The sequence below is a fragment of the Eleginops maclovinus genome, chromosome 2, assembly GCF_036324505.1.
Source record: "Eleginops maclovinus isolate JMC-PN-2008 ecotype Puerto Natales chromosome 2, JC_Emac_rtc_rv5, whole genome shotgun sequence".
Lineage (NCBI taxonomy): Eukaryota > Metazoa > Chordata > Actinopteri > Perciformes > Eleginopidae > Eleginops > Eleginops maclovinus.
Window position 1 is genome coordinate 2954174 of NC_086350.1, and position 26842 is coordinate 2981015.

The 26842-nt window shown below is 39.5% G+C and overlaps 2 protein-coding genes across 8 annotated transcripts in view; both read right to left on the reverse strand.

Annotated features, from left to right (window-relative positions):
• LOC134858004 (suppressor of tumorigenicity 7 protein homolog) overlaps positions 1-1653 on the reverse strand; it is a 54831-nt gene extending 53178 nt beyond the window's left edge. For 3 of the 7 annotated variants that reach the window (XM_063873838.1, XM_063873864.1, XM_063873855.1), the window contains exon 1: positions 1498-1630. The gene's annotated coding sequence lies outside the window, so the exon portion shown is untranslated. Of the gene's footprint in view, positions 1-1497 lie in introns of all 7 variants that reach the window. The other 4 variants (XM_063873872.1, XM_063873898.1, XM_063873890.1 and 1 more) reach the window with 2 other exon arrangements.
• Positions 1654-2856: 1203 nt separating this feature from the next.
• LOC134880805 (F-actin-capping protein subunit alpha-2) lies at positions 2857-21607 on the reverse strand. Its single transcript, XM_063907889.1, has 10 exons — positions 21499-21607; positions 11395-11458; positions 10558-10609; positions 9901-9964; positions 7817-8023; positions 7449-7528; positions 5446-5524; positions 4998-5069; positions 4686-4748; positions 2857-3815 (listed from the first exon to the last, which is right to left on the reverse strand). The coding sequence occupies exons 1-10, from the start codon at positions 21580-21582 to the stop codon at positions 3675-3677; spliced, it is 906 nt and encodes a 301-aa protein (XP_063763959.1). The 5' UTR covers positions 21583-21607; the 3' UTR covers positions 2857-3674.
• Between the last annotated feature and the right edge of the window lie 5235 nt (positions 21608-26842).

Below are 26842 nucleotides of genomic sequence, written 5' to 3' on the forward strand. Positions count from 1 at the left end.
AGAAGGACTAGGGTTTTGTCAGACGGCCAATTTGGAGGCACTAGCAGATCATACACGCTGCACATCAACACCTATCATATGCAAGAAGGGACAAAGTGAGAATCAGCAGGACACATTAAACCTGACACATAAACCTCCTTCACCATCCATGCTTTAGGTTATGACTGCTGCTCGGATCCAACTCGTACACGCACTACAGCCTAAATACTCTCCTGCCTTCTCTGGTTAGAGCCAGCTGGCTTTCTCAAAGAGCACATTCTTCCATCTGCTGCTCAGCACAGTCACAAGAGGCTCATCGCTGCTGAGAGAGAGCGTAATGCCAACTACACCACTGAGCCACAGAGAATCCCAGCAGAGGTAAACACTGAGGTCCACCAGGCCAACAAGCAGTGGGTGACTTGGGATCTCAGCATTTACTCAAGTACAATACTTAAGTGCAATGTTGAAGGACTTCACATGAGTATCTTTATTTTCTGACTTTTGTTCCACCTGGAGTAAATCCAGCAGCTACCCTGCAGTACACAAAGCCATTCAAACTAGCTGCACCTTTACCAGCTCTGAGAACACTTTAATGATCAATCATTATAAAACATATCAGAGATATTATTCTGAAATGGACCAATCAGACAATGACTACTTTTACTGTCAGTGCATTTTGATTCTAATACTTACTTCAGTGACATTTCAAAGGCAGGACCTACACTCTGGTACTTCTACTTTAAGTAAAATATCAGAATATGTCTACCACCTCTGATCTTTTATAAAGTCTGCTTTGAATGCAGAAGGGGTTTTCCCCTGGCAGGCAGACAGCATGAAGCAGCAGCAGCACCGGCTGACATTGTAAACTCTGCAGTGCCAGATAAGAGATATTGACTCCTGATGGAGCCCATTAAACAACAACACACTCTGCTCTCTTCAGTCAGGGTGTAAGGCCAGGAAAACCAATTACATCACACGCCCCTTTATATCTTTAAAACTAGTCAATTAGCAACTTTTTCCATGTTTTCAAAGACTATGACAACAACACTTATGTGCAATATGTTCAGCTTATATTATTATCACTGGCTGCTAATCCTAGTTAGTCCATCCATTACCGAAACAGGAATCTTAAATAACTAATAATAATAATAATAATAATAATTGTACTACACATTTTATTGTATACATACTGCTGCTACTTACTATCTACTTGAATAGTAGATAGTGTATTTTTGTAATTTGTTTAAAAATAAATACTATGTCTATGCCTTTTTTCTTCGTCTCCATCTATTCTTTGCTGTTACAACGTAAATGTCCCCTTTGTGGGACGAATAAAGGAATTATGAATCGGAATTCCGATTCTGTTTTTCCATGTATGAGGATTCCCATTTAAACTTAGCTGCGTGTTAGCATCTGCTAGCTAACTGCTAACAAGAGCTGGTTTGTCAAACTTACTTTTTTTTATATAAACGCTGACACACTGTGACTCGTTAACACTACACGTGTGTGTGAGCTTACCTGGATGTGTAGGACGTGTGTTAATTCCTTATTGGTTTCTGGCATGTCTTCCAGCAGCAGTCCAACATGTGTGTATTTCCAGCAGCAGCAGCAGCAGCAGACTGAGTGCTGTAGACGTGTCTGGCTAACGGTAGCTCACAGTTAGCCACCGGCTCGCTAACCTGGACAGTTACCTCCTCTCGCCTTTAGATGTCGTTGTCACTGATTTACCTGTATCGTCTCAAAGCTAAATTAACCTGCAGGCAATAAAAACAGATCATATACTATAAAATCATATGCTGGAGCCTTATGATTAATGGAAAAGGGTATAAATAAACCGTTACGTTTACTGCACGTTGAGAGGAGTATTAGCAAACGGTCAACTGCCGAGTGTTTAACTGTCCAAACTTCTTCCTACTGCGCATGCGTCGTTTTTCTGTACATAATATCAACATTCTAAAATATTTGCCTCATTTTTATACATATTAATGTTTCTTAAGTGGGTTTCTGTGAACTGATGAGTAAACAGTGGTAACCCGTTTTCTTGTATTTATACTGTACTATTCCAATAATATCCCTATTCTGGGATTTTAACACACTTAATCATTGAGCATTATATTGTTGTTATATTTTTAATGGAAGTAGTGTTTTGAAGTCACTGATTTGTGTAGCAACACTAAGAGTGGATAAGCATTGCTGTAAAATGTAAGTTACAATACATTTACTCTGTACTGTCTGGTTCTTTCTCTGCCCTTATGATCAAATGTCTGCTCTATACATACATAAAAAAAAAGAAGGAAATTAGAACAAGTTTCATTTTCCATTCTAACATTTTATTAATCAATTTCTTTAACTTCTCATCTCATTTGTTTTCAAAGTGTTGAGTTTAAGATGTAAAAAGATGTTCATAGCTTGAAGCGCAGGCACTAACATCATTTATCTGCAGTGTTGTCATTTGACTCCATAACATGAATCAGTGAATTAAATACATAAAACCACAGAGAAACTCTTTGTTTTCTACAACATCTCATTAGTTATTCTCAGAATGTACTTCTTGACGATTATGAACAGTCCTGATACGTGGTATTGCATTATCAGTCAATATAAGTGTAAAATATAACCCTTTAATTACAGAAACTGTAGTTCAAGAACTCCCGACTCTCCTCCATCAAGGGAATATTTAAAATATATATTCACTTATTTCACTCAATTAGGATTACAGAGTGCACTTAAAACACACCTGTGCAGTAATATCTTAGCAAAACCTACCTAGGGAAGTAAAAAAGACCCTAAATGACAGGATTGTCCCTCACATCACACTTGAGTTTATTACTTTTTATCGCAACAAATGATGTGAGAAATCATGACAGAGTCAGCAGATAGAAAATTTGTCATTTAATGCAACATAATTGTGACTGAATTACAATTAATCTCATGGAAATAAATCACCAAACTGACAGACAGGATGTTTCATACAGGTATATATTACAATGTGCCTTGTTATATAATACAGTCAGGTTCTGTTTTCTGTTTTAATAAAAATAAGCACTGGAGGAGAATGTGATACGTTCTGATTTTATTGTAAATTGGACATTATGCACATTACTTAGCGACTGGTGTTAATTAAGCTTGTTAAGTAGTCACTGACCAAATGAAAAAAGGCTAATTTTAGCCAGGAGCGCTGCTTCTCGATTATAGGACAAACAGTGAGGGGGGGGGGGGAGGAGGGAGTACCAAAATTAAGGGACAAGAACATTGATTTTGTGACTGCGTGTGTATACCATTCAATAAACACACTTTTTTTTATTGACATTAACCGTGAAGTGAAGGGAGTCTTTGTTCAGAATTCTCCCAAATCGTTTTTTCTCAGCAGGTCAAATTAAAAAAGGTCTCACTGACAGTAAATATTGCACACGTGATATTTTATAAGGATCTTTTTGCATACAAGTGCCCCCTTTTTTCCTATGTGAGATTTCCTTCATCAGTATACAGACGTGTCTGTATAAAAACAAACAATAACATCCAATGTGTAACGTGACGGCGGGCTGCGAGACCCAGAAAACCTCTCTTTGTCCCAGTTTCTCTAATTTTCTGTACAAAGACGATACATCTATCCAGTCATGCAACGTTTGTTTGGGTGGAGGTGGAGGTAGGGGGAGGAGGAGGGGGCTGTTATGTTCTCTGCTGCTTTGTTTTTTTTAAGCGTTCTGCATCTCTTTGCCGATCTTGTAGCTCAGGATCTTGTTCCAGTCGATCTTGGTGCGCGTCACAGGAAGCTGGCGGCGTAAGGCTTTGAAGGTAGTGTCCGACATGGTCTGGTAATTCTCGTTGATGGCCGTCTGCGGGGAGGAAAATCAAATCAAACTTTATTTATATACCACTTATCATGCACAAAAAGGTGACTCAAAGTGCTTCACAAGCCCCCCCCCAATAATCATTCCTATGCACAGAACAGGAGATCTGACCCTAAACCCACGCAGAGTTTTTTATTTCGGTCATTTTAAATGCTAACTGTGAACAGTCCTGATATGTGGTATTAGAAATGAGTGTATCTGTGTTGAATTATAAGAATATTAGTAAAATGTTTTAGTTTTTGTTCCCAAAAGTGTACTTCAAGACCGCCTCTTCTTTAAAGAAAGGGAAGAATTTAAAGTTTACCTATTTATATTTATTATGTTCACCTATTTCACTTAATTTGGATTTTAGAGTGCACTAAAATACTACAATCTCAGAAGTCGGACTTGATGATTTCGGCTTTAATCCAGGATTCAGACTTCATCTCAGTATGGTGGAAATAGACTAAGTCAAAAAGTTTATTAAGCTCCTTAAAAATGAAATGGATGTCCATGAAAGTGCACGTCCTCTTGAAATATAAAACATGCCAAATAAATCCTCATCTTGATTTTGTTTGAGCCTCAAACCTGACACCATGATGAACACCTTGTGCTGGTTTGCAGAGTGAGAGTGAAGGATTTCAATATTTGATCCTGTTGCGAGTGAGCTATTCATGTCTCTCTTTGTGCCGAGTGCATCGCACACTAAAACTTTGAATCCATTAATCTGTAAGAACAAAGTTTCTGAAGAGCGTGTGAATCATAAATCCTCTTCATGCACACGTCTGTTTGGAACAACCAGCTAAGGAGATAATTTATCGGGCAACAATCGGTTTAAAATCTGCATATTGAACACAGTTTCCCATCGCCTCATACCTGATAATCGTTCTCTGCAGCCTCCATGATCTTCACAAACTCCTTCGCAGTTGACGCCTCGTTCTGAGAGAGGGGGACACACATTATTAATTACAGGTGGAAAAGACTGGGTAGTTTTTATCCAAACAAAACAGCCTTTTTTAGCGGTAAAATCACCATTGATGGACAAACCTGACAGACAGTTTAATATACGAGATGTTCACAGTGATTTATCATGTGATTAGATCAGCTTGAATGTAATTGGCTGATACTGAAGCCTTTATTTGAGACCCTATTGCTCATATTTCCATAACTACGTTTGGTTTTACTCACAGAAATTGACATTGACTCCTGGACCTCTTTGTGGCTCACCAGCTGAACGTTGCCGTCTTCATAGTAATGAACCTGGAACAATGACAGGTTTAGTCTCTCTTTATTGTGTTCGTAAAATCCATCCTGTAACTCAGAACAATAAAGCAAGAAGAAGGAGAAATACGAGCTGTGCTGGTGACACAAAGACGTCTCAATGGATCTGTAAAAACACTCCTAAAGATGACAAACGACTCTGGAGAAAGAAGGACAACAAGTGTGACGAGACGGACAGAAATGATCAGGGTGTGACGAAACAGAACAAGCCTTTTCTGTCTGGTAGTGTACCGAGAAGATGGAAAATCACCAACATGTGATGCTCAACTATATACTGGATCTGTGTCATAATGCTCACACAACAAAACAAGCCTGTGTGCCTCTTCACTGACTGTGTATGCCTTTAGAAAAGTACCTGGATTTTCATGATGCCTGCCACTTGAGTGGAGGAGGGGGACACGGTGAATTTCCATTCTGACCTCCAGCGTCCATTCCTGTGAAGAGAGGAGGAGGAAAAAAAACAACACATTTTAAAACCAAAAACAGTGTCAGCTATGTTGATGCTAAAGCTAGCTCAAGATCATATTTTTTAAACATGTCTGTTCTTATATACAGACAGGTGACTTTTCAGATGGAAATGGAGGAATTCATATAAGACTCGAGGGGAAGGACAAGGAAAGAGTTTGAAAACCGTGTGATTTAAACATGACGACATGAATTTCTACATCAATTAGCAGCAGATTATGTTGAAAATCAAGCATTTATTTAAGGATACATGACATTATATTACATTTAGCTGATGCTTTCATCCAAAGCGACTTACAGTAAGTTATTGGATGATTTAAATTGAGCATTTTTCAAACTTTCTACACATTTTCACTTAAAAAAGGTCTAATCTTTACACAACACTAAAGGCAGAATGAAAGCAGACCTCTAAAGTTCTTCCGATGTTAACGCAGTCATTCACTCCTTAAGATAACTCGGAGATTATCGCTGTGCTGCACACATGCTCATGCATTAGCATCACTCCACTGTTAAAAGCCTGCCTCTAGCTAGCATCATGTGATTGAAAATGAAACGTATTTATAATAATTCTTGTGCTGAACTTCAAGCAACACGGTGTTATTGTATGAAACCAAATTTAATTCAAAGAAGCATGAAGACCATTTCAGCTCTTAGTTCTTGGTTTTTTCTGTGCATGTGATAGACCTTTAGTCTGAAACTAACACTGGTTTCTGTTTCCTTTCCTGATCGGATCCTGAATCTGCCCCGCAGGTTCCTCATTACAGAGACATGGCGGTTAAACACGGGAGCTGTGGGATCATTACAGCAAGCTACCCATAAGCCCCCTAAAGTCCAGCAGCAAAGAAGATTGGTGCAGGTCTTATCCAATCAGATTAACGCGATCAGAAACAGCTCAGCGACGCTTATGAGGCCCAACAGCCCAACGCTCTGGAGGTAAGTGACAATTAAATGGAAACCTTTAAGATATCTGATGCATATCATCCACATGTAAGGCTTTTTGAGCTCATTTAGTCTTTTAATGTCTATTTAAAATTAAGATTCATTTGAAAAACATTGTTGGGAATCCTCCACGAAAATCCATCCAATGATGTCATCTTAACTCCATCCAAGAACTGGTATGATAAAAATCCCAGTGGTGAAAAATGTATAAAGATGATTATATTATTATACAGAATGAATAGATTATTATTTGTATGATTATTAGAGAATATATTTTTGATTAAATTCATTTTAAACTAATAACAATAATATAAGAATTTAATCAAAAATTAATTATTATCATTAGAGAATATTATTTTAATACATAATAAATATAAATAATGGAAATCTTTAATATAATAATAATAATAATAATAAAAATAGTAATAATAATAATAATAATAGTAATAATAATAATAGTAATAATAATAATAGTAATAATAATAATACATAATAATAATAATAATAATAGTAATAATAATAATAATAATGATAATAATAATACATAATAATAATAATAATAATAATAATAATACATAATAATAATAATAATAATAATAGTAATAATAATAATAGTAATAATAATAGTAGTAATAATAATAATAATAATAATAATAATAATACATAATAATAATAATAATAGTAATAATAATAATAATAATGATAATAATAATACATAATAATAATAATAATAATAGTAATAATAATAATAATGATAATAATACATAATAATAATAATAATAATAGTAATAATAATAATAGTAATAATAATAATAATAATAATAATAATAATAATAATAATAATAGTAATAATACAAAAATATATACTAAAAAATGTTTTGACAAATAAAGAAGAAAATTGAAATTATAATTAAACTAATTATAGAATAAAAAGAATGACGGTGTCAGACATACCAGAAGTTTTTTGGTTGAAACTGATGGCACTCGATGCACACGATGATGGTTTGATGTCCGTCGATGGTTTTGCCGTAAATCTGAAGGAGGATGGAAGTACAGATTGTCTGATATTAAATGCAGAAGCTTTTTTTCTCCATACGAGAGAGTGGTTTGTGGTAACAGCTACGATATGAAGTATGGTAGTGTGCAACTGATGGACTGTAATATCTTCAGCGTGTTGTATACACGCTGTGGAGCGTGGCATTAAAAGCATCCTGCTAAACATCCTGTTGTCTTTAAGGAGGATGTGATCAGAATGGGTTTCATTTTTCTGTGATTCTTGAATAAATTTGGACTTTGTCGTAAACTTTGGGTTTGGGACGTACGGTGCAGACTCCGTTGGGGTAGTGCTCCTTGACGTAGGCCCTGACGGCCGAGTCCACGGCGCTCCTCCAGCCCTCCAGGGAGCCGTCCACGTCGTGGGGCCGCGGGTCGCTCGCCTCCTTCCTCAGGTGGTCGAACTTGAAGGAGATCTTGTTCTTGGGGTCCAGGACCCGGCCGTTCCCCAGGTCTCCATGCTCTGTGATTAAGACCTGGGAGAAGAGAAGACAGCGTGAGGACAATAAGCAGAGCGAGTGTGTAGTGACTGGTTGTCCTGACTTAAAACAAATGAAACACAAATAAAATCCAACCGCTATTAAAGCACCAGAAAGCTAATTTAATGCTGGAGTATCGGATATTATTTCTCTAGTTCCTTTTCCTTCATCAAACTGTATGAAAAAACAATGGCTCCTTTTTTTATTGTATAAAACCATACAAAAAAACACTGTTTCTGAGGCCAGATCACTCCTCCACCTGTCTACAAAGAAATATCAACAGATCGCCCAGTGCCTGAAGCTCAAACAGAAGAATATATAAAATGAACTCAAATAATAAATTAAAACAAGAAAGAGGAAGGAATAGAAAAAGGGATGGCAATAAACAACAAAGAAAATGATGAATACAAAAAGAAAGAGAATGGAAGAAAGATTTTAGAAATAAACAACAAAACAAACAAAATGAAACAAATATAAAGTTATAATTCAAAAGCAAAAAGAAGGGATGAGACGGGAACAACCAGACTGCAGGAGGAACTACGGAGGGAGGTTAATTAACGCGATACAAAAACAAAAAGTCCTGAGCCGCCACTTTCCACCGCCGCCCTTCCTCCTGAACTCGCAGAGCGGCCTGCTGGGTAACCGGCGGGGGAATTTAACCCGGAACAAAGGGACATGATGACACCTTTGCATGAGCCGCTGCAATCATTGCTGAAGCTCAGACTTCACGGACAAACAGAGGAGGATGACGTTTAAATAAAGATGTGTTTGTGAGTTCCTGCAGAACAGGAAGAGAACCGCCCTGCTTTGATTTAATGAGGCCATAATATTAGTGGAATTATAATAATGAAAGCTGAATAAGCATGTTGCTCTCCTGTCTCTGGGTCCTTTGTTATTACATCTTCTTAAGACTCAGTCCAATAGAGTGGGGAACGGATGACTTGTTTTTGTAAACCGACTCTGGAGTAAGCTGCGTGGGTTCCCTCGACAAAAAAAGCAATGCGATTTCTTCAGAGGATTTAGGAATATTGTAAAAAAATACGATCTGTGGAAAACGAACCTGATTGATAGATGTTTTGTTCAGCCGGATAATCTCCACGTCTACCCTACTTTTATCCTTTTCAAATCATAAATCTAATTGCCAAAAGCAAAATGCTAACGTTATGCTATAAACGAGCTACAGAGGAGTACAGCGGGGTCGCACGACTTCAACGTCCTGCCAACTTAAGATCCTCTCAACTGACTTTCTTCCCGCTTTCATATTTTAACAAAGCTTTTCCTTTCAGCCACACTGAGTTGAACTACAGGTCTTGGCTGTTTCAATCACCAGTCTGATATGGTTTTACAAAGATGAGCTAAGGAACTTAGCAAGAGTGTTTCCGTGTTCGGCGTAATGACGCACAGAGTCCACAGCTGTTGTATTTAATGTCGTATAACAAAACGTGATCCGTCTCCTAAATTTGTGTCAACCACAGACCATATTTTGAGCTATTTTCCAAAATCCAACGGAGAAATCCCACTGACTCTGAGACGAGGGAAGGGTAAAATGCTAACTCACTTGCGGGTTTTAGGACTCGTTCCTGCACCGCTCTATGGTCTAATGATATTATATCTCAGTTAGAGTTACACTTTCCTCTGATCTGTACATTGATAACTTCATTGATTAGAGTTGAAATATTAATTATTTAATTAAATCTTCTGCAATTCTTTATTTTTGCTATATTTTTTCATCTTTATTTAACTTTTTGATTTCCTTGTCACAATAAAACTTCTTAAAAATTGCTGGAAAAAGTTCATCTGAAATGTGTGTTTGTCAGAGCCTCAGATCCAGACCCGTGTGCAGAGAGCGGGTCGGAGCTGGAGCACAGACTCACCTGCTCTTCGTAGCCCTCGATCTTCACCGGGGTAAACTGGTCCAAGTTGTACTGTGCAAACGCACTGCAGAGAGACAGAGAGAAAACATTACTTCAGACACACTCAGTACTTTATTCAAACATGCATAACCTACGACTCTAAGCTGCTCATTTTCTTAAGATTTGAAGGCGTTTGTCTATTTAATTTGTGTAAGCTCACAGAGTTTGAGCAATAAGGATGTAGACTAAAGGTCTGTCCACACACACCGTATATTTACAAATTGTATCATTGTAATATTTTTTGTCAAAGTGACAGTGCTCAAACTAATGGGAGAGGCACTCAAATCTGAAAACAAAACAATGTCTCTTAAAGGTTTAAAGGCTGCCAGATCAAATTAGAAAAAAGCAACTCAAAGTAACAATTGTGTCCAACCCATCTATATTTGGAGATACACGTTTACTCTCTGAACAGATGAGCCTTTATTTGAGAGGGACAGTGTTGAAATGGATGCGATGAGATGCGTAAAGGGTGCAGGTATTGCCATATTTATTGTAAAAACTAAATAAAACAGAACATTTTTAATGACCTTGTTGAATTAGGATGTTTTCACTCAGTCTTTTTTTCCGTTTCTTCAACAACAAAAAAGACCTTTAAAAAGTGCAACAGGAGAGACTTACTGCGCTGCACCTTCCCTGAGAAGATTGTCATTGTTGAGCAGCAATCGCACATCTGAGGAGAGAAAGAAGACAGGTAGAGCGGATTAACACCCCGACGCACACGCACACGCACACGCCTGCAGTCATGTCTTTGCAACATTGATGCCCCAGGAGAGAAACAGACGTGGTGAATTAGCTCAGTGGAAAAGGTTGTAACATCACACAGAGATGAAAGAGGACAAAGTGGCACGAAGGGACTGTACCTCTGAGAGTGTGTGTGTGTGTGTGTGCGTGTGTCTGTCAGGCTGTGATAAGAGGCAGACAGAGAGCCCGTTGGCGCTCCTCTGATGTGACAACATTTATCGCGGCCGGACGAGGATTTAACAACACCACACACACACACACACACACACACACACACACACTCTCTCTCTCTCCAGGGGCAGCACTGTGACAGTGTGGTGTCAACACCGAGCTGCAGGGTGAGAAACAATTTGGCCAAAACATCATCATCTCTATTTGCTCTAGGTGTTCCCAGAGGGTGCAACATGTGAACAGAGAAGATTATTCAGTTCAGCTTCTGCAGAAAACTATTCAGGAGCAAGCAGTGGGGAATTATGGGTGGTTTCACAACAATAAACGTATATTGAACAGGGAATTTAAGATAGAAAATGCTCAATAAAGCCACTTTTGCAACACGTATTGGATGCATTAATGAAATCAATGCATGCCAGGGTTTTCTATGTACATTATGGGTCATCTTTACCTGGATACAGTTCATTAAAAGTGGAAAAATGTGAGGTAGTGAGGGGGAAGAGGAGGAGGGAAGAAGCTTTACACACTTTACAGAGTACTGACCATTGAAAACTTCGTTGAACTCTCCTGGCGGGGCGTGGATGACAAAGTTAGCTGCTATGCGTACCTGCAGACAACAATAACAGAGGAACAGGTTAAGACTAAATATCCTTATTCTAACACAAAACAAATCATCATTAAAAGTCAGCGTATTTTTGAAGCATACTCCAAGATTTCAAGGTTTATTCATCAGGATTTTTTGCTATTTTTTAAAAACAATTTGCCACCATACAAGGCAATAAAGACAAGTATTTATTCACTACATGAAGTTCTGACTTGGGCTGCGCATCTCATCAAAATGGCAATGTAGGGGCACAAGGCACAACATGTCATTTTGCTTATAAATATTATTCTGAAATATGTATTGTGGTTCTGCACAGATGTACTGGCTTAAAAATCGATGTATGCACCCAATATTATTTTTGATTTTGTGTTATTTATATTAGTTTGGTTCAGATCCCCTTAAAAAGTCCCACCATGGTCATTTGAAATACATCTTTCAATGATAATATCAGATAAGATTTAGATTCATCTTAATTATTATTCAATACAAAGAAAACATCTAACCAGAAGTGCCAATGCAGCAGTAAAGTGCAAAGTAAATACAGTATGGACAGTATATATGGGTATATAAACACTTTGGATAGAAGTTAAGAACAAAGATGCCACAAAAGACAATTCAATGTAATATCGGAAATCATATTTCGCAATAACTGTCAAAATATTTGCATTTAGTTATTTTTTCTAAAGCTTGCAGACCAAGTTCTGACTCCTTTTAAAGTCTGCAGAAGTTCCCCTCAAGTAAACTCATTCATTCTCAATACCAACTCTGAATAAAAGTAAGCAGCTCGGCCAACAGAGGGTGTAGCGTCACCAGTGAAAGGGTGGATTATCTCTCTCATTATACTACGCATCTGAGCACTCAGTTTTCCTCTTCCTCACTTCTCTTCTTCTGCTGTGCCACAACACTTCCTGTTTCCAGGTCACATGTCAAACTGACAGAGAGACAGCAGCGGCCACTCCCTCCCCCCTCGTGTTTCACGACCATATAAGGAGATAAAAATGTGCTGAGGACTCTAGTGCACATTTTCTCCCTCGCACCTCCTCTGTTATCCCCCTCTCTATCACTGAGAGGGTACAGCGGTGCATCAGGGAAGGTGTGTGTGTGTGTGTGTGTGTGTGTGTGTGTGTGTGTGTGTGTGTGTGTGTGTGTGACAGAGTGTGTGTATGTGTGTGTGTGTGTGTGTGTGTTTGTCCCCCAGGCCCTTATTAGCAGTGTGTACAAGGGCTCTGGAACTCGTGCAAAGCTGCAGATTGATTCCTGCTAATGAGCGATGCTGAGAGAAGGGAAGTGTGTGTGTGTGTGTGTGTGTGTGTGTGTGTGTGTGTGTGTGTGTGTGTGTGTGTGTGTGTGTGTGTGTGTGTGTGTCTGTCTGTATAATCCCTCAGTCATAACATCATCATGACCAAATTATGTTGAGCGATATAAACAAATAAAACAATGTTGGTGTGTTGGAGTGTGTGTGTGTGTGTGTGTGTGTGTGTGTGTGTGTGTGTGTGTGTGTGTGTGTGTGTGTATGGTACATACACACCCTCTGTTAAACAGCTGGTGGAACATTGTGTTTGTGAAGCCCTGGGGGAAGACTTATTTGCATTGGGTCTCCCTCAGTACACCGGACAGCAGTGCAAACACACTTTCCATACGCAGAGCCTCTAACGGAGACTTTGTTTACAGATGATTTTATTTTAACCAAAGTGAGTTACCAGTAAACATCAGTCCATGTGGTGTAGAAACTTCTCTACTTGTTTTTAATCAGCTGCTTCCTATAAGAGGCGCTGATGACTGAGGTTTCAACTCCAAAAAGAGTTGCCCTTTTCAATCCAAAGAAACAAGCTAGAAAAAAGGTGACTATTCATCTCCATCAACCTGTCTCTACATGCCTGCAGTTTATCTTTGGACTATGATAACACTACGGAGTTCAAGGCATTGATTTTACTCTTATTCCATCGGCTTTGCTACTGAACATCTCGTATAGCGCCTACAGCTAGGGAGAGACTGGAAGGGAAAGGGAGGGACGACTTTACATTTGACAGCTGACTGATTCAGGCTGCATCGAGATAGAAGATGAATCACTGACAGACGGAGGAGGAGATGGATACTCCATTAGTCGATTATGAGTATCGCATCAACTGTTAACAGCTAGTGAAGAAGAGGGAAACACTTCCTCTTCCTCTAAGTACTTCAGACCAGTTCTACTAAAGCACTGAGACAGCAGTCGACATCCTTATCCACTGTATGTTATCAGTGATGCTGAAGGAAAATAAACTGGTCAATTATGTGGCTGTAATTGTAAGTGTTTATCCTCTGTCGTGCTAATTTTCAATCAACTCAGTAGCAATGTGTCAGTCCAGGAAACACAAACAAGTTTCTGAAGATAATCCGCACACCGTGTTGTGAGAAGTTTCATGTAGGACCCTGCGTTTAGCCCCACAAATAAAGTACAATCTGGTTCCATTACATTCAAGAGAAGGCAGACATCTCCAACAATGGGTAACAAACAGCCCTATAGGTAAAGTACAAATCCATTTCGTTGAATTCTGGGTCATTCTCTCTCTTCCTTGTAAGCTAGCAGCCAAATGGTACCAAAGTGACATTCTCATTTAAAGATGGTAGTAACAGTGAAGCAACTTTAATGCTAAGCTACATGGTTAAGTATTCCTTCCAATGGTTAACCCTGCCAAGATCTGAGACCTAGTTCAGGCCGTTAGCTTTAACTGAACAAACTTACTTCCCCAATTTGTCTGACTAAGCTACTGTCAATAAACCATACATGTTAAACAAACAACCTCTACAGTTCTGCCATCAAGTTGGAAATTGGTTTTTAACTTCATGATTGTGAGAAAGACGTCTCCAAAAAACCTAACAAACCAGACTTACTCACAGTTCCTTTGGCCCTTTGAGACAAGTATTGCTGTTGTTGGACATGAAATGTTCATAGGAATTACACGGAAAGCAATTATGTTATTTTAGTGCCAGTAGTTAAAGTCTGCTATTAATATCCGGGACTTTCAAATCTGCCGATGAGTTTAGCATCTGGGTGCAATTTTCACAGAAAAATCTGTCCCTGGAGACAAATGATGAACCACAGTTAATGGAGGGTGCAGCTTGCAAAGATTACACTTTACCGTAGGGATGTCTTTGCATAAACACTCGTAAAAAAAACTCCCAATTGGGTTCAGTGGAGAGGCCAAGAATTGCTACTCTGTGTGTGTGTGTGTGTGTGTGTGTGTGTATATGTGTATGTGTATGTGTGTGTGTGTGTGTGTGTGTGTGTCAATCATAGTCTTCATTCTGAGGTGTTGAGAAGTCTCCCACGGACAATTCCCTTATCTTTTTTAAGGATTTTTGAGGGAGTCGACATGCTGTGACGAGCTATCCTAGTAGCTAAACCACACGTATACACACACACACCCCCCCGTAGTGTGAGATCCTTGCGTCTTTGTGCTCTCTTGGCCTAGACACCAGCTGGTCTGTTTGCACACTGGATATTCATCCTCATATTACCCAGCAACCCCTCTCTTTCTCAAACCAGCACTCTTTCTTTAATCCCAAACGACACCCGCTGTCACCGAATCCACACTTCAACTAATTCCGACATCAAGAACCGCCTTATCGCGCCAATCCAGAGCCATAGCAATACCAGTAAACACACAGCAGGAGGAAACTGAAGCAGTGTTTGGCCCGCGGGCTTTATAAGCAGCATCATCTCCCCGAGTTTGATCCCCTTCCCTGGCGTGCAAGCGTTTGAATATTTAAGATATAAATGAAGGAGAGAGAGAGTCCACGTTTAGAGGAAAACATGTCTGATGTGGGTGAATATTGGGGGGGTGGGGGTGATACTTTATGAATAATAAGTCTACAGCGTGATTAGAGGAGCACTGCCAGGCCGCCGGAGGCTACCTAGAAATGTTCCTCTGCAAACCCAAATGAGAAGGAGGCGGCTGGTTGGCTCCAGATTACGTTGAAAGTACAGGGGCATAAATACCGTCAGAGGTGATGACTTTCCGCAGCACTTTTTTTAATACCACCACGGAGCTTCATCGACCTGCTCTTCTCCTTCAGTGGGAGTTCACATATCATAGCTAGTTTCAGCCCATTAGCTACAAATCCAGTGTGCTGTAGATCAGAAATGAGCTTTTTCAGATTGATATCCTTCCTCCCAGGCAGCTTCCAACGTTCTCAGTCAAGCAGTGATGTTAGAAACTCGTTCTGTTATTCCATTAAAGTCAACATTAACTTATATTTCCTGTCTTTTAAAGAGGCTTTATTATGCTTTTTGGAATGTTCCCTTTCCTGTAGTATAGGTTTTTGTGCATGTAAATGGTCTGCAAAGGCTGAAATCCCAGTTATTTCTATGCTTTGCTCATAGAAAACTCCACTAAACTCAAATACATCCTTCCTCAGCTCACAAACAGCTACCTGGGCACCATTGAGATGTGTTGTCTTCACTCTTGGGGGAGCTGTCATGCGAGCAAAGAAGAGAAATGCACTGAATTCAGGTGAAGAGGAGCCTTATTTTTTTTGGTCTCTTCTGATGCGTCGTGCAACACACTGACACTGCCTCTTCTCTGGTACGGCTTGTCTAAGTAAAACATTCTCAAATCCTTAAAATAGTCAGAGAAACTCAAAGACCTTATGGAGATAAGCAACAAAAAAAGATATACCGACGGCTATGATGCAAAAATACAATCATACAATCATTTCAGAGCTGCTGATAAAGAATGGCTCATATTCATATTTTTGAACTTGACTTTTTGCTTATTTTTTTTATACATTTCTCTTTCTTGTAAACTTGTGTTTTACTATTTATAATAGTTTTCCAAATATTTTCCCAAGAAGTATTTTTGTTCCTTATTTAACAACTTAATCCTCTTACTGTTTGTAATTATGCATCATACACCCCATGGAAGTTCCTAGTAAATACTTGACAATAAACATGATTCTGATTCAGTTGCTGCATGAACACTGAACTGACTAAAGCTGCATGTATACTCTGGATGTTCATGTGTCCCCTCCAGCCCGCACACGTATCCTAACCCTGACTGTAGAAGTAGTGCCACTGATGCATTCGATATATGGAATATCAGCGGCTTGCATTACCACCTCAAAGTATGTAGAAACAAGCGTGCAAAGCCTGTGGTCTTTACACATCATTTATCATCTTACAGGGAGACTTCTAGGTCAACCAGGTTGTAAGCTAACCCTTTAACATCTGTTTGGGTCCTGCTGCACTCTACCTGAGTGTTTAGAAAGAAAACATGCACATTTCATTGTTCATCTCCACTTCTCTTGCACCGCTGCAGGCAAACTCAGGCAGCACTGCCTTTTTCATTTCAGCATGCAACCATCTCCCTACGGTCTAGACAGCTGCTCACAAGTCAAGCTCGGGGACGTATAGCCTATTGGATTGTAGGGAGTTTCCCATGGCTCTCCACTACAATAAGGGACGATTTAATCTGATTATTATTCCATTTTAAAAAGGACTACACTTTTTCTGAAGTTTTTTTATGGCCCTCTTGGCAAGAAAGTGGACATCTTGAGAGAAAACCTGAATACAATGAGGTACTATGGTCTCTAAATTGTAAGTCTTTAAGCAAGTATGTCTATAAAATACTATCCTCTTCCTCCCATTACAAGGAGAATAGCTTATGTGATTTGTTGTATTATTTAGACTGATTTGTATCGCAATTTTGCCTGAAACGTAACAACATCTTTATTTTTCGGCCATCCTTGTTCAGTGGGATGCATGGCCTAAATACATCGGCTCTATCGTCTCCATGGGGTTTACTCGATGCTTTCATTTACTGTACCGTAACCACATGCATTATTCACATTGGTGCACCTGGTAGACATCAAGCTGGCGGTACTATGCTCACTGTGTCAGTTTACCTCTCTGGTAAATACATTTACTTGCAGCAGAGTGCCAGTATGTTGTTGTTGTTGTTGTTGTTGTTGTTGTTGTTGTTGTTGTTGTTGTACAGCGATAATGTTTGTTGAGCTTACTTCAAAGAGTTGTGCAAACGGCTGGTAATCATAAAACCAGAGTTCTTCCCCATTCTGACTTTACAATTTCACTCTCCATGTGTGCATTTAAAGCAGGTTTCCTTGCAAGGCGTGATACGGCCACCAGACATCTTCTGACTGTGTCAACGTCTCTTGCTAACGGAATGGAGTTACAAACAATTGGTGCGACTCTGAAACGTAGTTATGTCTCTACTGTGAACCTAAGAAACCAACCTGCCACTGATCAGCTCAGCAGAGATAGACATTATATAATAAGCAGCCCAAAATACCTAAAGTTTGGGGAGAAACAACACTATAAATAAACCAGCTTCCTTCCCCTCAGTATTATACAGGCCTTTTCAGGAGATAATTGATGTATAACAAACCACTTTTCTGCCGAAAGAAGGATTTGCTCCTTTCTGAATCAGGAACCAGAGGCACTACCGTTTTCTTTACATTCAGAGGCAAAAGGCTTTGAAAAATCTACCTCTTGCATACAGACAAAACATAAAGCAACTTTAAACTACAGCAAAACATCGTAGGCCGCTGCCACCTGCTTAAAAATCTAGGTTGTGTGTACTGTCAATCAACTTTCTGTACCATATCATTGTCTGTCTTTTCTTACTGTGAAAAACAATGAAGATGAGGGATAAAAAGTGAAGAAAAGCGCTTTGTTTCTGCACAGCAGCTATCTCACAACTTGAATACAGATAAAGGAACTGACAAGCCTTGAGAAATGTCAGTTTCCTGTAAGAACTTGTGTGGTTGCTTTGCTGTAATCCGGAAGCAGCCAGTGCCTGAATGACTCAAAAGACGGGGACGAGGCTCTTCTCACTGTTTAATCATTTAAGGGATTCTGTAGAAATTCCCCATCTGGAAGCTTTCACGCTTTTCTCCCAGAATAGCAAAGTGACAGTGACAGCCACAAAAGCAACAGGACTGAAATGCCTAAATCCCCTGGGACACATTCATGAAGTGTTTCACAGATAACTCAAAGCTATTCATTGTATTTGACATCAAAAAGAAGGGTAACTTTTCTAAGAAGACCCATCAACACAGTCTCCGAGCTGCTTCTTCCCAAACAGATTAAACAGTCGAGTCATCAGAGTAATGTCAGATCATAGCGAGCGAGAATTTCCACAACAGCAAGTGCAGATTTGTCATTCAATATGGTAAAGCTGAGTGCAACGAGATATGAGCTGCAGCTGACGGCTTTATCCACTCCAGCAGGCCACCAAACATCATTTGGATAGAAAATATCGCAGAAAATAAGATCTGTGGCTAATGCACGTTTATAATACTCGCACGTTTGTTTCAGCCGGATAATCTCCTCATACTAGCACCATTTAAAAAAACTTTGAAGCTTTGACGCAATCCCAAGAAGGAAAAAGCTAGGCTGCAACATCACGGTCACATGACTTCAGGCCACCACCGCTAAGATAAAGGCAGCTAACACTTGGTGTGATGACAGATAGAAGTCTCCTTTAGTCACCTGTTAGCAACCTTCATTTTTAAGACAGCTTCGGACAGTCACAAGTTGAGTATTTACGAGACAAGGGAAGTGCTAAAATGCTAACTTGTTTCTAGGTTGAGGACTCATTCCTGCACCAATGGCTGGTCAGCATCTAACCAAAGTTCTTCTTCATCCTCATTTTACAAAATCATTGGACACGTAGGACGGCGATATCGCAAATTCACGAAACAATCACGAAGGTTTGTCCTTTTATTCTACAAATCATGACTAGCCTTTGAAAGAGTTATCCACATTGCTGAGTGAATTTTGGAAACTGTACCGTCAGTGTTAGACAGATGAAAATGCTGTTTTCCGTCCTTCAAAAAAAGACTGAAGGCCCGGAGCAGATGGCTGAATGCTCTGAGCGAATGCACCGGAGAGACTGCCTTCAAATTACAAAATGCAACTCCGGTGTTTTAACAACACAACATACATTACATGGATGCATAACGTAAGCCCACACCAATCGCACCCAGAGACAGGAATAAACCAGCTTAATTCAGCGTGTTGGCTGTTTCTTTAGCAGTCAGCGTGTTAGGTCGCCAACCATTGTTTTCTGAGCTCTACGAAATCAGACTGTGTATAAAAAGAGAAAGTGTGGAAATCAAAGCGTCCAAGAGATGAAAAGAGCGCCCACCACCTTCACAGCATCAACACTTTGAGAGTTTAACCACAGCTTCACGCCATGAGCACATACCTGGAGAGCTAGTACATCAAAAGATAACACGCTGGCCACATCACCTACAGACGCCTCGCCCTGTAATAAAACGCTGAGCCAACAGCTGATGCCCGAGTGATGATGATCATGTCACGCCCGCGGGTCAATGAGCCTCGGAAAAACTTCTGACTGATGCCCGACAGAGGAAAATAAAACCAGGCCTTGTTCTGACGCTGAATGGTGCATTACATAACGCACAAAGAGGCAATTGAAGAAGTATTTGTCGAGACGAAGGCTCATAATAGTTTGCTGTGATATTACACAAGCTTGGTGGGAATTTTGGCAGCAAGGTCAGGATAGATACATCATAAATAATGATGGGATGGGTGTGACGAGGTCTGTATTTATTATTCAACAAGCTACTGGTGTATTTAATCGTTTAGTCAATAACATTTTGAAACATCACAAGTTAACAGAGGTCATGTAGACGTCTGAAATATGGTTACAAAGTCAGATTAGCAGTGATAAAAGACAAGTGTAACACTAACAGTAGACTATTAGTATATAATATTAAATCTCCTGTACAATATTCAACTTAGTCTATGTTAAATTAATATATTTTTCTTATTCCTGCAACTTACTTGCCCCATTATATCTTCCTGCACATTTTAAGTATATTCTTTGGTCTTTTTTGGCCTTCCAAACAACTTTGCTGAGGCTATTTTGAATGAGACAATTAGACCCTTTGAATCTTTGAATAGATAATAAAATGTAAAAAACAATAACAATTCAGATAGTCAATTAACTGATGATTCAAGTGGCCTTTCTCACATTGAGCAGCCTCTTTCGATGTGCCGAACAAACACAAATGCAAAATCAACCCTTTAAACTGGACATAAAAGTAATGGCAAGCAGGATTCTTGCAGACAGGCTACCACTCACGCTGTCTCAGGGTATTGGCTGTGTGCTCTTTTAAGGAAATGAGAAAAGGATCACTGCCAGACTCTTAGCTGGGGTATAATGGGGTGTGGAGCTGTGTATTTATAGAGGCATCCCACTGTATTCATAAAAACACATGAATTCAGATTTGAAATTATTGTTAGTTCATGTTTCCATCCTGTCGTTGATGTGGAGTTCAAAGTTCCCACATCTCTTTACTGTCTAAAACAATACGTATATAAGAAGGTAGCAAGCTAGCATGTAGGATATCTATTGTATCTGAGACAAGGCAAATCAAATCCAAGTTTCTATAAAACAATCAGACAATAAACCACTTCCAATATATTTTTCTGTAACGACAGACAGAAAAAGGGCGTGTTAGTGAGTGCTGTTGTTCTTGCATCGGTTCAAAAATGATAATGAATTTAACAGTACATTTCAAATGTACATATATGTATATATGTCGCAATTGTACAACGCTTTGGCAATACTGTTTGTCTTTATAGCTAATAACGCTGTTCCTATTGAGGCTGATACTGAATGCTATAACAGGCTATGCTAAGCTAACAAGCTACCGATCTTAGGTGTGTGAAAACTTCCACAACACAGGAAACCAGAGACACGACATGAGCACAGCATTTTAAATAGGGGTGCGGGGTGTAATCTTAGGTGATTTTAAATATTATGTAATTCCTATTTTTGAGACAGGACCGTACAAGGAGCCTCCGTTTTTTGCAAATGAGCGGAAGTTGAGCTAAAAATAATAAGAGCAGCAGCAACGGTTCTGCTGAGGCCTGCCGTTTTTATACACATCCAACAAAGCACAAATTCACCTGAATACACAACATAGGAACACCGAATGCATGTGGAAATTTCCACCACTAACATCCCACCAGATCGAGGTTATCTTAGTGATTTAAATCGCATTCTTACCTTCTCCTCGTCGGATAGCTGCTCCTCATGATCCGCCATCTTTTCTTCCGGCACCACCAGCTTGTCAGAGCCCCGTGACGTCATCACATGGGTGGTGGATTCCCAGCCTCAGCGCGTTTTGATTGATGCTCCGTCACAGGAGCAGGATGGCATGGCCACAGATAGTGTTTGCTTTTTATAAATATAATTTTATGTATGGGAATATATCAAATACATCAGAAGAGATGTACTGACTCCAAACCAAATTTTGCACACTGCTACCTGGAATTACAGCACAACCATTCATAACATAAAGGTGTTCTTTCCTGCAGCGGCAGACTTTACAGAGCCCCCCCCCCCCCCACACACACACGTATAACACCAAAGACTATAACACTCCTGTTGTGAAATACTACTTAATTGCAATATATAATTACCGTAAATAACTGTGCAATCGCTAAACGGTTATTAGCACTGGGTGCTTATTTTGAAAATGATCTTATTACTAGTTTTTATCTTTAATATTTTTGTTCTTGGGAGATATTTAGCTATCTTGGCTCTTTGCTGTAACAATTGTACATTTCCCCTCTAAGGGACATATAAATGTATTCTGATAAGGAATAAGAACCAACCCAACTTTGTTTTTAACTTTTGTATTTTTAAATGCTCATCCCTTATGTCACCTTATGTTTTTCATGTGAATATAAATTATGAAGTTCATATATTTTCTTGAATAGATTATACTGACATTTAGGGCTCAACGTTACACATTTCAGGGGAAAAAACATACTTATTTTTACTTGTCATTTTTGAGAGTTGGTGCTATTTTGCTATTTTTGAATTGCATGCAAAACAATATCTATATTATATTTGATAAGATAAACAAAATGTAAAATAAAATACTCTACAGTATGTGGAAAATGTAAATGAACAGATGCACAAATTATAATATCATAAACCTGTATGCATATTTATCCTAAATTCACCAAACATTTGTTATCTTTAACAAACAAATGTTAGCGATAACATTTCAGAATAATACGTTGTTTGTTAAGAAAGGATTCTAAGAAAGTGGGGAAGTTGAATCCATATATCTACAGAATGAGTTACATATCATCTGCTGCTGTTTCAGAGTTATTTAAAAAGCATTGTAGATCATTCAGTGTTTTTTTCCCCATCATTATCACACACATCTGGGGAAGCCCTGTGATTATCTTCAGTCTTCACATGTGACTGTAATGCAGTGTCTTTACCACTAGATGGCGAGCTAAGACAATTTGTTTAAAACATGCAGTCCTGCTTGAAAGGCAATGAGATCAATTTCTGTCTGACTCATTCTCTTTCACACTGCCAGCACAGATAACAAGATAACATGTAACTCAATACTGAAGACAAAGAGACCACAGCCATGCAGAGACAGAGTGAGAGGGGAGAGACAGAACAAGAACAAGTCAAATATTATCGCAGATGGAGAAATGGTTGTTTGCCAATGGAGGTTCAAATAACTGACTTTAAGGACTGTGGACAAGGAAGTCAGGTTTAAATTATTATAAAAGTCACTGAAGACTTTTCTATTTCATCTTCCTGATCCATGCAGTATGACACTTCTAAATCTCCCCTTTCATGCATTTTGTGTTGTTCCCTTTCCTGTAGTGTTTAATGTAGGTTTTCGTGCATGTAAATGGTCTGCAAAGTCTGAAATCTTAAAGTGATCCCACCTGGAACGCCCTTCTGTGTGCTTCTATTGGTTAGTGCTCCACATTGTACATGATAGGCTAAAGGGGGCGGGACATCTCTAAGCTGTTGACCAATCACAACAGAGCCGGCCAGCTGACCAATCAGAGCAGACTGAGCTCTGGTTTCAGACAGAGGGTGAAAAGAGGACTGCAGTACAGGCAGTATGAGAAAAAATAAAGAGCTTTTTGAACATTAAATAATGGAGACATGTCCCAGGAGAGACATTACATACTGATATACACCTGGAAATGTACCCTTTGCAGACCATTTACATGCATGAAAACCTATATAACTGGAAAGAAAAAATCCCAAGAAGCAGAATAAAGCCTCTTTAAGTTAATGATCCCAGTTCTTATTTAGATTCCAGACAAAATCCCAATCAAAACATGTCTTGCTGCTCTTTGAACTTTGGTATTCTTAACATACCTTTCTTTGTGAAGCCCAGACTTATTTTTGAGTCTTTACCCCCCTCCTGAGTGACGCCCTATCATCAGCAGTCTCTGAATAATTGTGCCGTTTCACATTCAAAACAAAGGGCCCTGTAATCTTCCTGAAAGTTGAATGGCCTGCAGTAGTGTCGCCATTGTGTCGACACTGGAGCCTCTCATCACCTCTGGGGACCAAAGAGGGCATGAAACAGGGGGCCGCTCTGTGACTCATCCCCAGCCACCGGTTAGTCACCTCGGATACTCATTACACCGCTCCCACATGGACAATAATCGCCCAGCAGACACAAGGAGGGATTCAACAGACAGAATGATGAAGCACTACGCCTAAAAAGCTACACAACTTTCGGGTATCTGGGTACAACACGCTGAGTGATGGCGTCCCTCTCTGTTCTCCAGCCATCGGAGTATCAGTGTGAGAAAGCGTCTTCTTGGCAGTGCATGAAAGGTGAAGCAGGCAGCGCCACGGGGAAGAGAGAGGCTGTATCTCCTCACCTCCTCACAGTATCTAATGCAGTCTGCTTTGTGCAGGTTCAAACGCTGCTGTGTTGAAATACAGGCAGCGGGATGATGTATGAGGGCATGTAGGGTGACGTCAGGATGGTCTTTGGTGACATGATGTATGTTTTGGCATGCTGGAGGTATTGGGTGGGGCAACAGTAGCTTAGTTTGTTAGCTTAGGAACAGGAAGGTCTTTGATACAGTACCTGGAACTAATCTGATCTGTAGATATAGCAATGTCAGTCAGGTGTTTCCCCACTTAAGTTTCAAGTTTAATATCGCAGTTAGCAAACTAACCTAGTTAAAGACTTGACAAAAAGCCAATGGGATTTGCAAACACACATTTATGATCCTTACACCATTTGTTCAGCAGGATAATCTCCACATATCAACACCACTGTGTGATTTTTGAAGCATAAACTCAATCGGCAGAAATAAAAAGCTAACCTTGGGCTACATCGTGGGTACGCCGTCCATCACCACTGCTAAGCTAAAGGTGGCTAAATGACGTTTCTCTTGTTAGCAACCTCCATTATTAAGATGCAGAGAAGCTTTGGACATTCACCAGTTGGCTATTTACTTCTCCTATTTTATGTCGTAGAACAAAACGTGGAAATCCTGTAAGCGTGTTTTAACCACAGACCTTATTTCAGGTGTCTAACTAAAGAAATGTTCAAAAAACCATTGACTTCGAGATGAGGGAAAATGCTTAGACCTTTCTGTTCTTTAGGATTCATTACTGCACCACTCTATTGGATGAATTGTGAATTTCTTGCTGGTATTCATGATCCCCTGAGGATGTGTGACACTGAATGTTCCTGTATGATCTCTAGCAGGCCAACTTTTTCACTTATCCTGAGCAGTATCCCAATTATTCCACCATTATGGCTGATTCCCACACATATTGAGATATTTATATACATATCTTAGTCTCTATTTACAACATCATTTTAATTTAAAACTCTTTTTTCCAATGATTTTATGGCTCATAATGAAATCTGGTTTAGAAATTCGACGGTGCATTTTGCCGCCTCTCTCAGGATGAAATTCTAGGATTCCTTACTTTCCCTTTCGTGCTACCTTCAGGTCAAAATACAATCTGAGAATAATGTCAGTTTAGGGTCCAATCACTGGTTTGTTCTGGGACTTTTGAATATAAAACTTGATCTGTGTCTAGATATGCGTTTGCCTTTAATGATGCCTGCCATGTCTGAAAAATGTTGAGCCTCACTCTAAAACACCACACCCACCTCCAGCCCACCACTCGGCCTTCTGGGACTTTGGTGCCCCACTAAACCCACAGATATGGGCTTTCAACGCCAGCCTGGCTGTGATCACACTCCCCTGGAATTCCTCGGTACACCAGCTCTCCCATTCCTGATTATCGGTCCTTTCACAGCGATTACATTTTTGTGTGAGTGATGCCGCAGTTATTCTGCAGAAGAGGCTTCAGACCCGACTGGTTAGTGAAAGAGGGAAATGTGAGAGACACGTTTACATTGCTAGATTAAATTCTCAGACATTTTGAAGAGACTTCTTTGAGCAGGTGCAGAGGAACAGCTTTTCAACGTCAGCTTTTCAAGATCTGCTGACCTCAGACGAGACTGCCTATAGGTCTGAATTTTAAGTACCACATGTTGAATAATGGACTAACATACACACACATGTAACAGAGGGTTAAACATGTGAGACATTAGTAGAACAATTATAATTAGGTTTAATTTGCAGAGCACTTTCATACACAGGATGCAGCTGAAAGTACTTTGACAATTTGGCAAGAGACACCAAAAAATAAGGCATTCAATTTAAGTAAGGTGTTATAACATATAAGCTAGTGTTGTTGTCAAGACCAACTTAACCGAGACCAAGACAAGACCAAAACCGGAATGTACCAAGACCAAGACTTTAAGAGGTTTAGACCAAGCCAGACCAAGACCAAGGCATTACCAAGACGGGAGTGTACCAAGGCCAAGACAAGACCAAAACTTTAAGAGATCGAGACCAAGACTTTTAGAGGTTGACCCAAGTCAAGACCAAAACCAAGACAGGGCCAGACCAAATCAACTCCAAGATCAAGTCATGACCAAGACCGGAGTGTACTAAAATGTGGAAGATACCGTACTCAATATGATCTTACGATCCACATCATTATAAAAAACCCCTCAAACAAACATTAAGATATAAATTCAACTTCATCATATTTATCCAAAAGTGATTATTTTACGTTAAAGGTGCCATAGAATGGAAAGCTGTATTCTCCTTGGCATGGTTGAATAAGGAGAGTTCGGTACATTGAACTGACACCTTCACATGCAAATCATGGATATGCATATCACAGCGCTAAAACGGGTGAATTACAACAATCCCTGTGTGTGACGTCACACACGGTAGTCCAGCCCCAACATCTGCATACGCCAGCTGCTGGAAACACTAACGCTTACCACTCCGTCACGTTGCTCTCCAATCTCCGATCAACTGGCTGTTCTTCAAATTCATCGGTTGCCACATATGCAGCATGTGTGGCCCAAGGAGATCATTTACAAGGCAATCCAATCATTTAAAAAAAGAAATTCTATTTCAGTTAAATTTTGGACATCAAAGGTAGAAAACTACATGGAAAAGTTCATATGTGAGAATTTAAGGCTTTGATTTGATGGCTTTATCTCACTGTAAAAGGCTCC